We start from the raw sequence: 14,132 nt of genomic DNA on the forward strand, positions 1-14,132 counted from the left end.
GGACCCACCCTCGGGGCTCAGCGAGGCCCCAGGCTTCGAGGCTCCCTCCCCACAGTGGCTGGGAGGTCAAGTGGCTCCTTTACAGATGATGAGAACATGTGACCCAGCACGGGGCGTGGAGAAAGCCCACAGCACGTGCAGAGCTTTCTTCTTGCTCCACCTCCTGTGTGTCCCCATCGAGGCTGCCCCACGGTGAACAGCATCAGCCCCACCCTGATGCTCCACAGAGCCATCGCTCCGCAGGGCACTGAGTGTCCCCTCTCCTAATGAATAAGGCGGGTTCACTCTAAACGCCACAGCTGTGTCACTTTCTCTTCTTCCCACGTTTGTTCTGAGGTCAGCAGCTGCCTGAGCGTCCACACGAGCCACTGCCTCCAAAATCACCTATGGCAGAGCCTGCCCACCGCAGCCTCCAGGGTCTCCCCCAGGACACACACAGAGGCGGTAAGAGACAGCTGTGCCAGAGGGTTTCCCTGGCGTGAGTTTCCACCGGAGAGAAGTTATAAGAAACCCGTTCTAAAAATATGGCCAGAATGACAGCCTGGTAACATTTCTAGCTTTCTGATTAAAACAGATTTATCCCTAAAATTGTCTTTGATCTTAAATTGACAAAACCACACTTGCTACTAGCTAGTCAGTGAGTGCTTAAACTCAGGGTTCTAGGACACAGAGACCAGGGAGGAAGAGGAAGCCGACCTGATGGACTCCAGCCACCTCGAGTCCCCAAAAGGAGGGTACAGTGTGCTTAGACAACAGCGGTAACAGAACTCCACAGCTTCTGGCCAGGCTCCTCTTACAAATGTGTGCCTGTCCCAAAAGTGTTTTACTCTGGAAGTCTCTATTGCATATTCCTGAATTCTTAACACAGAGATCTCAATTTTTTTTTTTTTAATTTCTGGAGAGAGCAGGTTACAAATACCTTAAGCCATTTCTTCTTGGGTTTGGAATCTGAGTTAGTTTGGATGACAGATTTGGCTTGTGGTGCTCACCTGAGCTGAGCGCTAACCTTTCCTAAATGCCCAGTGGGGCGGGGGGTGCTGTGAGCTGGCAGGGACAGCGGTGATGCCCCTCGCTGGATTCACCCTCCCAGGAGAAGCAGCGTGGCTCACGGCCCCGGCCCTCAGAAAGCCCAGCCCGGAGGGGAGTGTCTCGGTAGAAAGGACGGCACAATGTGCCAGTGACGACCAAGCAAGGGAGCACAAGCTATGGTAGAGAAGGCACAGGGGACAGGCGGCCTCTTGGGGCACAGGGGAGGGCAGGGCTCTTCAGGGAAGCTTCCTGGACTAGACAGGGCTTGAGCTGTGGGTCAGGGCTGAGTGAGAGGCAGCCCAGCCAGAAACACCATCTGAGCAGGAGCAGAGAAGCTAGATCACTATAGGTCCATTACTAGGCTCTTCTTTGATACATTTTTATTATTTTCCCCAACATGTAATTTTCCCAACCCAGAGCTGGGGGGCAATTTTTAGAACAGATTTCTCTTTTCTCCTTGCTGTAACTCCCCACAAGCCCGGCGAGCACAGGGCCATCTCAGTTTGGGATGGAAAAGGCTTCTACCTGACTCTTTCACTGCCCTGAACACACGGAGTTCTGTCTGTTCATCTGCATTCCCGAAAGCTACCCAGACTTTTTTTTAGAATCCAAAGATGATTCTTCTCTGCACACTGTCTCAGTGTCAGGATGTCTCTGTGGCAGTGACACAGTGACACAGCAACACCCGTCTCTTTCCTGCAGATGGCCCCGCACCCCACTCCAGCTCCAGCTTACTTGGGGATGTGGTTGGGGTGCTCCCAGGCTGGCCACATCGTCCACTCTGCTGAGGGACAGAGGGACATGCAGCTCACTCTGGCACAGCTACACTGTCCCGTGCCCAGGTCAGATATTAACAAGAGCCGTGAGTGAGGGAGAGGCATGAAATTACTGACTGGAACCCAACACCGGCTGAGACTTTCACTTCCATCCACGGAGAAAGGCAGACATCTGTCAGGTCAGAACAATCTCATGTTGCTCAGACTCGGAAATTCGTTTTTACGAGACGTCTGCAGAATGCAAAGACCTGCTCTACTGAAGAACACGCAAACACACTGCAGTCTACACCATCTTGTCTGCAGAGGGAGCAAATAAGCCCTCCTTTCTCCTAGGGCGGGGAAAACCTAAGGTACCGGCAAAGTCAGCAACTTCAATCAACATCCACTTGGCAGTCTGAACTCTAGCAAGGACTAGTCACAAGAGGCTTGTCCGTCGCTTTCTTTGCTTTTTTTGAGACAGGGTCTCACTCTGTCACCCAGGCTTGAGTGCAGTGGCATCATCATAGCTCACAGCAACCTCAAACTCCTGGGCTCAAGGGATCTTCCTGCATCAGCCTCCCAAATAGCTGGGACTACAGGCCCATGCCACCACGCCTGGACATTTTTTTAAATTTTTTGTAGATACAGGGTCTCGCTATGTTGCCCTGGCTGGTCTCAAACTCCTGGCCTCAAGGGATCCTCCCGTCTTGCCTTTCTAAGGTGCTAGGATTACAGGTGTGAGCCAGCGGGCTGGGCCCCACCCATCGCTTTTAAACAGAGTGAGTGTTCTCTTCCCCCACCCTGTGGGCACAGATTGTACACTGAAGGCCAGACTCCTCTCTGAAGGGCGCCAAATGCAGGGAGGATATCAGCTATACTGCTGGCTGAATTTCCACGTGTGCTGGGACCCAAGGGCCTACACATTTGGTCTGGGACTGCGGATTGGTATAACTCAGGCTGCAAGCTGAACTGCAGGCAGTGACGACAACATCTGCAGTCAGAAGCCTCTGGACTGCTGTCCTGATCACATAGCTGGCCCTGGGGGACAATCTCCCCCTCTGTGCCTCCCCACACAACACCCACACTCCAGCACCTCTAAAAATTTTTAAAGGCTGGGCGCAGTGGCTCATGCCTGTAATCCTAGCACTCAGGGAGGCCGAGGCGGGTGGATCACTCGAGGTCAGGAGTTCGAGACCAACCTGAGCAAGAGTGAGACCCCGTCTCTACTAAAAAAAATAGAAAGAAATTATCTGGCCAACTAAAATATATATATAGAAAAAAAAAAAATTAGCCAGGCATGGTGGCGCATGCCTGTAGTCCCAGCTACTGGGGAGGCTGAGGCAGTAGGATCGCTTAAGCTCAGGAGTTCGAGGTTGCTGTGAGCCAGGCTGATGCGACGGCACTCACTCTAGCCCGGGCAACACAGCGAGACTCTGTCTCAAAACAAAAAAAAAAATTTTTTTTAAAAAGCTTCTAAAAAAGCTGGAGCACTTTATGACTAAATCTACTCAGGATTTAGGATTACTTTACATAAGTCTCATCCTAAACATATGTAACTGCTACTCTAAGGGAAGTCTGAGGGATGGCTCTGCCAATCTGGCAAGGGACCCAAGCTCACCAGGAGCCTGGCGCAGGCAGCCATCGTCCACTCACCTTATCCATCCTGTCTTGTTCCACACCGAACTTCCCTCCATAGCCATGGGAGGCTTTTGGTCCTGTTTCGAGTTCCTTCTCCTTAAGGGTCTGATGTTCTTGAAAAACATTCTCTCTCAGCTTGTGTATGCTTGAAGGGGAGAGACGAAAATAGGAACAAGTCAATAAAATATAATAAACGAGCATCCTTGTCTTCCAGCTGAACAAGGAGAGGTGACATTATCTTTGCAAATCTGCAAATTTGGCCACTTGATGTTCACCCAGTTCCCTGCCTTCACTGTGCTTTCCCGACTATTCTGCAGCTGGTACATCCGCTTCAGTCACTCTCAGAGTCAGACGCAAGTTTCCTGGCAGAAGGAACGCTAATCTGAACACGTGCAATAGCATCATCCCAACCACCCCCAAAAGGAGCTCTACTGAAACTTGAACTTTATTTCATATGGAGAAAAGATTCTTGTTTTATTAGATGGATGAGTTAGGAAAACTAGCTCTGCCCGGAGGGAGGCGTTGCAAGTCAAAGGTCCCTTACTCCAGGTGTCCCAAGGACACCGGCAGAAGCCCTGTGACGTCAAACCTCTAGGCTGCTTGTCTTTAGTAGAAGTACTCCAGCTTTTTATATGGTCAAAGATGAAATGAGAGTCTTTCAGAATTAACCACCCAAAAGCCATTTTTTAATTTTAAATACAGGGAATAATGCAACAGATCACAAGATGTGGTCAAAACCTGGCAGGCCAGGAAGCAGCTGTGCCCAAGAAATACCAAGGTGCTATGAAGGCCACCTTAGCATGTGGCATTTCTGCCCAGGAGACACCAGGCCCACACCTTCAACATCTGGACAATCCCAGAAGTACAGATGAAATGCAAACCAGGCTTGGAAACCACCAAACCCCCTTAACGAGCAGGGAAAGGAAAGACACGGCTCCTAAAACGTGAGAAGGACCACAGAGCACCAAGCACGGTCCTGTCCCCACGTGTTCCCTTTCTGAATCCTAATCAATCCACAGGCTGTTTATACCAGAGTTCCTTTTGTACTCCAATCTACCCTCCCCAACACGTTCTGAAGTCACAGGGAATAGAAGAGATGGGAAGACATGTGATGACGTCACCGATGTGAGAGTCCACCTGGTCTGCCTAACCCCACAGCAAATAAGCTAAGGCTGCACCAGCCTCCTGGGTCAGCCCCCATTTCAAACTCCCGCCCCAGCTGGCCCCAGGACCTTCTACGTTCTCAAGCTGCTTCTCTAGAAGGGAGTGGACTGAGTCATGCAGGGACTAACACTTGGGTCTCAAATGCCACTGCTGCCCAGATGCGGTGGCTCATGCCTGTAGTCTCAGCTACTCAGGAGGCTGATGAGGGAGGACTGCTTCAGCCCAGGAATTCAAGGTTACAGTGAGCTACGACAGCACCACTGCATTCCAGCCTGGGTGACAGAGCAACACCCTGTCTCTTTTATTTCTTTACTTTAAATAAATAAAAATAAAAAGCCACTGTGCAGACTTTGCCTTCTTTTCTAGATGATTTACTGAATCATTCTCAGTCAAAGACACTGCAGCCAAGCAAGGCAGAGTCTTCCCAAAGTAGCAGAGCGGGTCACCTGGCCAGTGGTGCTGCCTTCACAGCTGGGAACGCAGCATAAGCTCTGAGCCCAGAACCACCTAAAATAAAAGTCTGATCACATTTTAAAAGTTCCTTTTATCTACACTTCCTGACAAAAAAAACAAACTACCCTGAGAGCTAGCATTTTAGATGGTGCCAAGTCAGAAACAATGACATGGTTCACTAAGTTCTCCTATTTTGGGCTTTTCATAAGAACAAAGCTTACAATTCAGCTCACAGTACCTATCAAATTCTGCAATACATAATACTTTCAGACAATAATGAAAATAAACGAAGGGAGGCATTTAATGTCTAAGTTATTCAAAGACATCTCACACTTTAGAAACCTCCCACTTGCCAGCCTGAGCAAGAGCAAGACCCGTCTCTACTGAAAACAGAAAAATTTGCCTGGCGGGGTGGCATACGCCTGGAGTCCCAGCTACTTGGGAGGCTGAGGCAGGAGGATCGCTTGAGCCCAGGAGTTGGAGGATGCAGTGAGCTATGATCACACCACTGCATTTTACCCAGGGCAACAGAGCGAGACTGTCTCAAAAAAGAAAGAAAAGGAAACCTCCCACTTGTAGAAAGAAGAGCTTAAGTAACTGTGTTCCTTGATGAAAAGCAGACTCTCTAGAATTATAGATGTAAAAATCGTTTGCAATGGGAATTTTAAAATTACTGAGCACACATACATGTAAATATAAAAACAGAAATGAGTATGTTAATATATCAGATCTCATATTCATCTACTGTGTGAACATGAGGTCAAGAAGACAAATAAAAGCAACCCCACACAGACGATCAGAGGCGCATGCCCGCTCCACTCGCAGCTCCACGCATCGCATCCCATTCACCACCGTGTTGGCGAGGCCTCTTACTCAATGTGCTCCTGGTGCCCGGAGCCTTGCACAGTTTTGGCGCCCCATCTTTGTTCTTTCTCACTCACATCATTCTGCAAAGAAAAAGAACTAGTAAGCTCTACACCCTGGATTGTAACACAGACAAACAAATAACAACTGCCTAATCAAACAAAAACCTAGGAAAGACACTTCTAGAAAAACAAGAAGCAAAAGGCTGGCGGCTCCTACCACAAAATCGGGGTCGGTCTCCCAGTCATCAGCTCCCCCATCGTCCTGGGTGATGGACACCGCGTGGCCTGCCGACGCTTTCCACATCTGAAAAAGCAGCCCCGAAGAGGGTTATGGAGACCTCAGAGGAGCCATCCGTAGGTTTATTTATTTATTGAGACAAAGTCTGCTCTGTCTCCCGGGCTAGAGTGCGGTGGGGTCATCATAGCTCACTGCAACTTCAAACTTCTGGACTCAAGTGATCCTCCTGCCTCAGCCTCTCAAGTAGCTCAGACTATAGGTGCACATCCACCACACACCCAGCTAATTTTTCTATTTTTAGTAGAGACAGGGTCTCGCTCTTGCTCAGGCTGGTCCCAAACTCCTGGACTCAAGCCGATCCTCCTGCCTTGGCCTCCCAGAGTGCTAGGATTACAGGCTTAAGACACCGTGTCCGGCCCATGTGCAGGTTTTTACCAAAATTACAGACTCTAAGACAATACAGAGAGGGTGGGGGCTGTGTAACCAGGTGATCTTTCATGACCCCTATGATGACCACTGCAGGCATTAAAGCATTCAGCACTGAGGGTTCTAACACTGTTGTCAACCAGCATCAGAAAGACACTGGAAACACTCTGTGGTTTCAACTCAAGTGAGAAAATTTTCTGGAAAATAAAAAGTTGGGTGTGGATATCCTTTATTCACTAAGAACAGATCCCTGTTCTGCTAAATCTTATGACTACACTGTTTTCTAAGCAAAAAAAAGAAAAAAAAAAAAAAGGCAGGCTGGGTGTGTTGGCTCATGCCTGTAATCCCAGCACTTTGGGAGGCCAAGGATTGGCTTGAGGCCATGAGTTAGAATCCAGCCTAGGCAACATAGCAAGACACTGACTCTAAAAAAAAATTAGAAATTAGCCAGGTGCAGTGACACACGCCTGTAGTCCCAGCTACTCAGGAGGCTTAGGTGGAAGGATCTTTCAAGCTCAGGAGTTCGAGGTTACAGAGAGCTATGATTGTGCCACTGCACTCCAGACTGGGCAACAGGGACTCCTTCTGTAAAAAAAATTAAAAAAAAAAAAAAAAAAAAAAAGCACATACCATTTTGGTTTGCACATTATAAACACACTAAACATTGCTAATGGTAAATTTCATGATACACGTATTTAAGAAAGAACATCCACTTTGATTTCAAGTGCTTACTGGAAATATAACAATGATTTTCTTCATTCATACTGACAATTTAATAAATGTATCAAGTAATTTATTGGCTGATTGCTTTACCATCTATTTCAGAATAAACAGGGTACATAAGACGCCAACTTTTCCTCTAGTGGACAGCTCTGAAAGCGGATAGTCATCTTTCTTCCTCAGCACTTTAAGCTTGTAAGGTTTTATCTATTATAGAGAACAATGGCACATCTGTACACTAACAAGACAATTATTTTTATAACTGCAAAGGTAAAATCTAACCTTTAAAGTTAAAAAAAACTCTGCCCCTCCAGCCCGGCTGGGTCTCAAGTCCAAGTCCAAGGTGGCAGAGTGAGGCTCTCAAATTTCTAGGTGCAACTCCTGCCACTGGGTGGGGCAGGACCGACAATACCCCTCGAACTAGGGCCACCCTGAACCTCATCTAAATGCCCCAAAGCATGGCAAAAATTTCCCAGACATGATCTGCCTTTGACAGGATTTTAGAGAGCAGATGAACTAGAATCTTAGCACTGAAAGGAAAACCTGATAGTCTAGTCCCAATGTGCCCATTTAACAGATGGAACAAAAATGGCTACAGGAAAGTTAAATGGTCTGCCCAGTCTCAAGTCTGCCCCCCATGGCACCTGGCACTTCAGCTGCGTATAGTTTCAACCATCAAGGAAATGGTCACAGGCAAGGACGGGGGGGTCTCTGCAGGGGACCAAAGCAGGTGTCTTTGCCTGTTACTTTTTCAGACTCATCAGGTAAAGATCAGCAAAGCACAATCTTCACTGACCTTTCTGGAATTCAGCTTCACCGGTAGGCAAGGTGGGCATTTCTGCATGCTTCATAAATGCCTGGTGGGCCTGCCCACTTTCAATGGAACATGCCAGAAAGAGGCCAGACTGCCCCTTCTGAAAGGACAGAAGTGCTTCCTGTTCCTCCATCCCTGAGTTTTCTGCAATTCCCTCCTCTTTCTAAGTCATCAGCAATATCAGAAACTTGACTTTTTTAAACAGTGGAATTTCCTTTCAGAAAATTGCTTCTCCCCATAAACCCTCAGTGAAAGCAACCCCCTCCTTTCTTTGTTAAAGGGATGTTTCTCTCACCATCCATGGGGAAAGAATATTAGAATGTTCACAACACACGAACCTTTCTTTCTGGTTGAGGATAAAAGGCTGTTCACAAAACTCCGTTTAAAACACAGTTATCCAATGAGGAATTTCCAGGCATTTGGGAATGATTCCGTCTGTAAAAAGATTAAGGGTAGAAAGCTCAGAATGACGTCTGCTGACAGGCGCTCTGGGCAAATCCTTACGTGTTGAGATCTTTTTAGAATACCTTGGAAATCCTCCCAAATGTAACAAGATTTTGTAAAGAAATGTGAAAGGAGAATGGAGAGATTTACATTTTATTAATCAAAAAAGTCAACATAAAGAAACTAAAGCAATTAAGTTTTAAAAGATTTACAACTACATCATGTTTCTTCTTAGTGCATGCAGAAATTATTGGCTCAACTGCTAGCACAAGTTTCCTGTTTGCTACACTTCTTATAGGTCTTCATGTTTCATTCATTCTATTAATAATTTATGACATTACTAAAAATAATACAATTCTATTGTTGTGAGATAAATATCTCACAATAGAATATATATGTGTGTGTGTAAAAAATATATATATAAAAAAAAAAAAAAGAAAAGAAAAACACTCCATGCTGTGGCTGGGAGGAAAAAAGAATACACTGACTGGCTATCAGGACGTGAGCTCCACAGCCGGAGAGCCGCGCAGAAGTGGGCTGCATTCCTAATGAACGTATAGGGTTACTGGGCAGAGAAAAACACTCCAGTTCCCCAGATGGTGGCCAAGCACACACCCTCTTCCCTAAGACCCTACATCAGTCTCAACCAGACACCGCACTGCGAGACATCACATGTCAGATGAATAAAATCCCCTTGGCCCCTAGCAACAAGCCAGTCCCAGGCAGAGCCACGTACATCAGGATGCAGCTTTTCATGTATTAGGAACTACAGGGATGGTGGCTGGCTGGTCCTCTCTATACTTAATTAATTTCCTTAGTCCCTTTTTTTATTATTATTAAAAGACAGGGTCTTGCTCTGTTGCCCAGGCTGGAGTACAATGGCCCAATCATAACTCGCTGCAGCCTCGAACTTCCAGGCTCAAGTGATCCTCCTGCCTCAGCCTCCCGAAGTGCTGGGACTACAGGTGTGTGCCACTACGCCCAGCCCTCTTTACTTACTAACCCAACTATTTGCTCTTTCTGTCTCCCCGGTCTCCTCTGGAAAGCCTAACTCCTGTGGATTTCTCGGTACATTCTAGATACTGCAGTTACTGGTGTCATCAGCAAGCATCTATGAAGATCTACCCGAGGGCAGGTACTGATAGGCTCTAATTCACAATAATTTACCATCCCCTTGATATTTAAAATATTTTAAAATTATAAAAATAACTAATTGAAAAATCAGCTTAAATGTCTTGTGAATCCAAAGATAATGGCTCTAAACCCCTAGCTCAACACCATATGCAAAAAGTATCTAAAAAATGAATTAAAATCCTAACTACGAGTAATCTTGATTTTGAATTTGGCAATAGTTTCTTAGGTATGATACCAAAAAAAGAAGAGAAGAAATAGATAAATTGGACAAAATGTAAAACTCTGTGCTTCAAAGAACATCAAGAAGGTGAAAAGACGATCCATTGAATAAGTGAAAACTATTTTCCAACCATATATCGAGAATATAGAAAGAATTCTTACAACTCAATAAAAAGGACAACTAATCCCATTTAAAAATGGGTGCAGGATCTGGACAGAAGATATCTTTCTCCAAAGAAGATATAAAAATGGCTAATAAGCTCATGAAAAGATGTTCAATGTCATTAACCATCAGGGAAATGCAAATCTAAACCACAAAGGGAAACTACTTCACATCATCAGAATGGCTAAAATCAAAAAGACGGTAACAAGTGTTCGTGAGGGTGTGGAGAAACTGGAACCTACATACATTGCTGGTGGGAATGAAAAATAGAAAACAGTCTGGCAGTTCCTGAAAAGGTTAAACACAGGTACTACATGACTCTGCAATCCCACTCCCAGGTACATGTCCAAGAGAAATGCAAATATAAGCCACATAAAAGCTTGTACATGAATGTTCACAACAGCATTGTTCATAATTGCCAAAAAGTAGAAACCCAAATGTCCATCAACTGATGAAGAGATATGTAACATGTGGTCTATCCACACAATGGCACGTCATTCAGCCATAAAAAGAATGAAGCACTGACACACACTACAACATGGATGCACCTTGAATACATTATGCTAAGTGAAAAAAACCAGTCACTACAGACCACATATTATACGATTCCATTTAAATGAAATATCCAGAACTGGCAAATCTATAGAGATAAAAAAATGCATTAGTAGTTGCCCAGGCCTGGAGGGACTGGGGTGGGGGAGGATTGGGAGTGATGGCTAAAGGGTACAGAGTTTCTTTTTGAGGTGATAACATTACTCTGAAATTGACTGTGGTGATGGTTACACAACTCTGTGAACATACTAAAAATCACTGAATTGCACACATTAAATTGGTGCATTGTAGAATATGTGAATTACATCTCAATGATGCTGTTACAAAAAAATACTGTTCAAAAAAGATAATGCCTCTATCCAGCACCCTTAATATTAAATCTCCCTTGCAAACGTCACTCGTACAAACAAATAGGAAGTAACCTTGCCCTGTATAAACAGAGTGAAAATCTCCTCTATGGAAGAATGTTCTAAATGATGGGGCACAATCACCCACCCAGAATCACCTTTACGTTGGCCTCACTATCTACGGCACAGCAGAAAGCCAAAGAGAACCAAAAGGCTTTTGAGTAGCCAAAACAGATATCCCAAGGCCAACTCCCCACACCACACATGCTCCAAGGAAACCCCCCCATCCTCACCCTGAGCACTTTCACTCACAGCTCCACACAGTGCTTGAGCAGAGGGGAGTGGGCTTGCTTGCATAGAGACAGCAGCGAGAGACAAGACTGCTGATGGAACACGTGCAGTCCCTGCTCTGGGCTGCCCCAGGACATGGGAACACTGCAGCACAAGGCAGTAACTAGTGCTCACCATGACATACCCATTCAACTGACTCACACATTCAACCACGTGTGTTCTGAGCACCTACTGTGTGTCAGGGACCAAAGGTCTGCATCACCAGTTACGCTCACTGTAATTTAAAAAGTGAGTTTTTAGTATGTTCCCAGAGTGGTTTTAGTATGTTCAGAGTTGTGTAACCATCACCACAATCAATTTCAGAGTAATTTTATCCCTCAAAAAGAAACCCTGTACCCTTTAGCCATCACCTCCAATCACCCCCCACCTCCTGCCCTGGGCAACGACTAATGCACTTTTAAAGTCAAGTCCATCAAAATGCTACAATTAAAGTCAGCTTTATTTAGCAAGCAAGGTGGCAGCACCTGTAGTCCCAGCTTCTCCGGAGACTGAGGTGGGAGGATCTCTTGAGCCCAGGGAATAGCCGTTGCACTCCAGCCTGGGCAACATAGCAAGACCCTGTCTCTTTCCAAAAAAGAATTTTTTAAAAGTCAGCTTTAGCAGAGGGTAAACTTCCAATACCGAGCAACCTGATACCAAAGCAACCCTACCTTCCCAGCTCTTTATTCTGTTAGGTCTTAAAATCCCAATCAAGGGATTCCTTGACTATCTGGCAAATACTCCTCTAACCAGGGAAGAAACAGGATTGACTCAATGTGCTAGAGCCGGTGACTCACCACCACCGTCAAACACGGAAGGGAGCCACGGGCAGGCGGCTACTCCCAGTGCAGGCCCTGGGCCCACCCAGGCTCCACAGGGCCACAGACTGAATCCCACCATAGGGACCTAGAGGGTGAAGCCCCCTGACAAAGCACTGTCCAGCCAAGTCAAAACGGAACCCAAAAGGAGCGTGGGCATAATCTGGCACAAGATTCCAGGGAGCACTCACTTGGGCTGCCTCAAGAGCTGTGTTCAGCAGAAAATGGAATTCCTCCCCAAGTGGCCAGACACGTCTACAGATTCCAGTCGGAGGAAGCCCTGTCCACGCTCACCAGAGACCCGCCAGCACGGGGGATCGGGCATCCGCTGGAATAGCCAGGCGATCGAAAAGCAAGAATCAGAAACCCCAAAGCATTTTTCTGGTGATTTCAAGCATTCAGAAGGAAGGACGGTTCCAAATTTAGAGCCTCACGACTAGCAGCGGCTGCTGTGTCTCCGCATTTCCACTGACCTGATTGCTGATTGCAAAACCTCCCCTTAGGTGCGGGCCAGGTCCCCAGCTGCCCCGCCACTGTCCCCTGCCGAGCCCCGTCTGAGCCCCTCGGAGCCTCCGTACCCTCCCCCTCGGACCCCACCCCCTGCCCACAGGCCCCGGCCCCTCCATTCTGAGCTCCCAACTCCGAAGGCCCAGCGCCCCTCCACTCCGCCCCTCCCCTCGTTCCCCCAATCCCTCTCCCCTATACCTTTAGACCCCAACTCCTCCGCTCCGACCCTCATACCTTTCCCCTATGCCCTCGGACCCCGGCCCGTCCGCTCGCACCCCACAACACCCAAGGCCCAGCGCCGCTCCCCCTTGGAGCGCAGCCCCCTACCTCGTCTGGCCTCTCTCCGTCCCCTCAAACCCTCCGGGCCGACGCATCTCCCGAGAACCCGGACCCCTGCCAAGCCGGCCCCTCTAACCTCCCTCCGCGGAGCCCCGGCCCCGCCGGCCCGCCCCTCCCCCTCGCACCCCGCCCCCTCGGCCCGGGCCCCTCCCCCGCCCGCGCCCCCAGCCCGCGCCCACGGCCGGTGACGCCCCGGGCGCTCCCCCACCCCCGAAACCGCAGGCGGAAGAGTGGCGAGACCGCTGCGGTCGCCGCTTCCTTCCCGTTCCGGGGCCAGTGCGCCTCGGGGGTGGAGCGGGGAGCCCAGCCGCCCGCCCGCCCGGGGACGCCGCCTCGCTCACCGCCGCCGGGCGTCCGTCCGGCCCGGGTCAGCCCAGCTCGCGCTGCGCCCGCGATCCCAGGCGCCAGGCTCCACTTCCGGTTCCGCGGACGGGGGCGGGGCCGCATCCGGGTCCGGCGAAGCCCCGCCCCGAGGTCCCGGCTGCGCCACGCGCTCCGAGTGCGGCTGGGGCGTGCGGGAATGCGGACGGTCCCGGGCGCGTCTCGGGGTGAACGGCTCTGGCGGGTGAGAAGGGAAATGCGCCTCGGCGGGGACCGGGCCGCGAGCCTCGAGCCCTGCGGAGGTGGCCGTGCCGGCCGGTCTGCCGGGCCCTGGTGCCTCTTCCCCACCCTCTCCCTCCACCCCGCAGGCTGTGCCTCTTCTCACCACGCACCTTCCGTTCAGGAAAGGCCGCATCTGTGTCCCGGGAGTGGGAGAGGGGCGGACTGGGGCTTGCCCCGAGGGCCCTTCCAGCCAGGTGACGCAAGCACCCCACCGCCTAGGTACATACGCAGGAGATGAGATAAGTGCTCTGCAGAAGTCAAAGGGGTCATGAAATTATGCTGGGGAGAAGGTAGGACCTGAACCCATCTGGGACATCAGAGGGTTCTTCCGGCAATTCACATTTTAGCCAAGATCTAGAGCCAAGTAGATGTTAACGAGATAAGAAGGGAAGAATTTTCTAAGCAGAGAAACAGCTTGTGCAAAGGCCCTGAGGCAGGAAAGGCCTTTCCACAGAGGACCTGAAGGAAGCCTGAGATAGGGCTGGGCCATGTAGAAGTTGAACAAGCACAGCAAGGACCTTGGCCTTTACGCTAAAAGAAATGGGAAGTCCTTGGAGGAAGTTAAACAGATAA

The 14,132-nt window shown here is 48.8% G+C and overlaps 1 protein-coding gene across 5 annotated transcripts in view; it reads right to left on the minus strand.

The window, feature by feature from the left end:
- CTTN (cortactin) overlaps nucleotides 1-13,402 on the minus strand; it is a 34,656-nt gene extending 21,254 nt beyond the window's left edge. For 2 of the 5 annotated variants that reach the window (XM_045558220.1, XM_045558216.1), the window contains exons 1-5: nucleotides 13,298-13,402; nucleotides 8,442-8,538; nucleotides 6,123-6,209; nucleotides 5,913-5,986; nucleotides 3,438-3,567 (exon numbers count right to left, since the gene is read on the minus strand). In XM_045558220.1, the coding sequence (XP_045414176.1) occupies nucleotides 3,438-3,567; nucleotides 5,913-5,986; nucleotides 6,123-6,209 (291 nt within the window). In that variant the 5' untranslated portion in view covers nucleotides 8,442-8,538; nucleotides 13,298-13,402. Of the gene's footprint in view, nucleotides 1-3,437; nucleotides 3,568-5,912; nucleotides 5,987-6,122; nucleotides 6,210-8,441; nucleotides 8,539-11,777; nucleotides 11,799-12,404; nucleotides 12,592-12,944; nucleotides 13,015-13,297 lie in introns of those variants that run through there. The other 3 variants (XM_045558218.1, XM_045558217.1, XM_045558219.1) reach the window with 3 other exon arrangements.
- Between the last annotated feature and the right edge of the window lie 730 nt (nucleotides 13,403-14,132).

This window comes from Lemur catta, chromosome 7 (genome assembly GCF_020740605.2).
Source record: "Lemur catta isolate mLemCat1 chromosome 7, mLemCat1.pri, whole genome shotgun sequence".
Lineage (NCBI taxonomy): Eukaryota > Metazoa > Chordata > Mammalia > Primates > Lemuridae > Lemur > Lemur catta.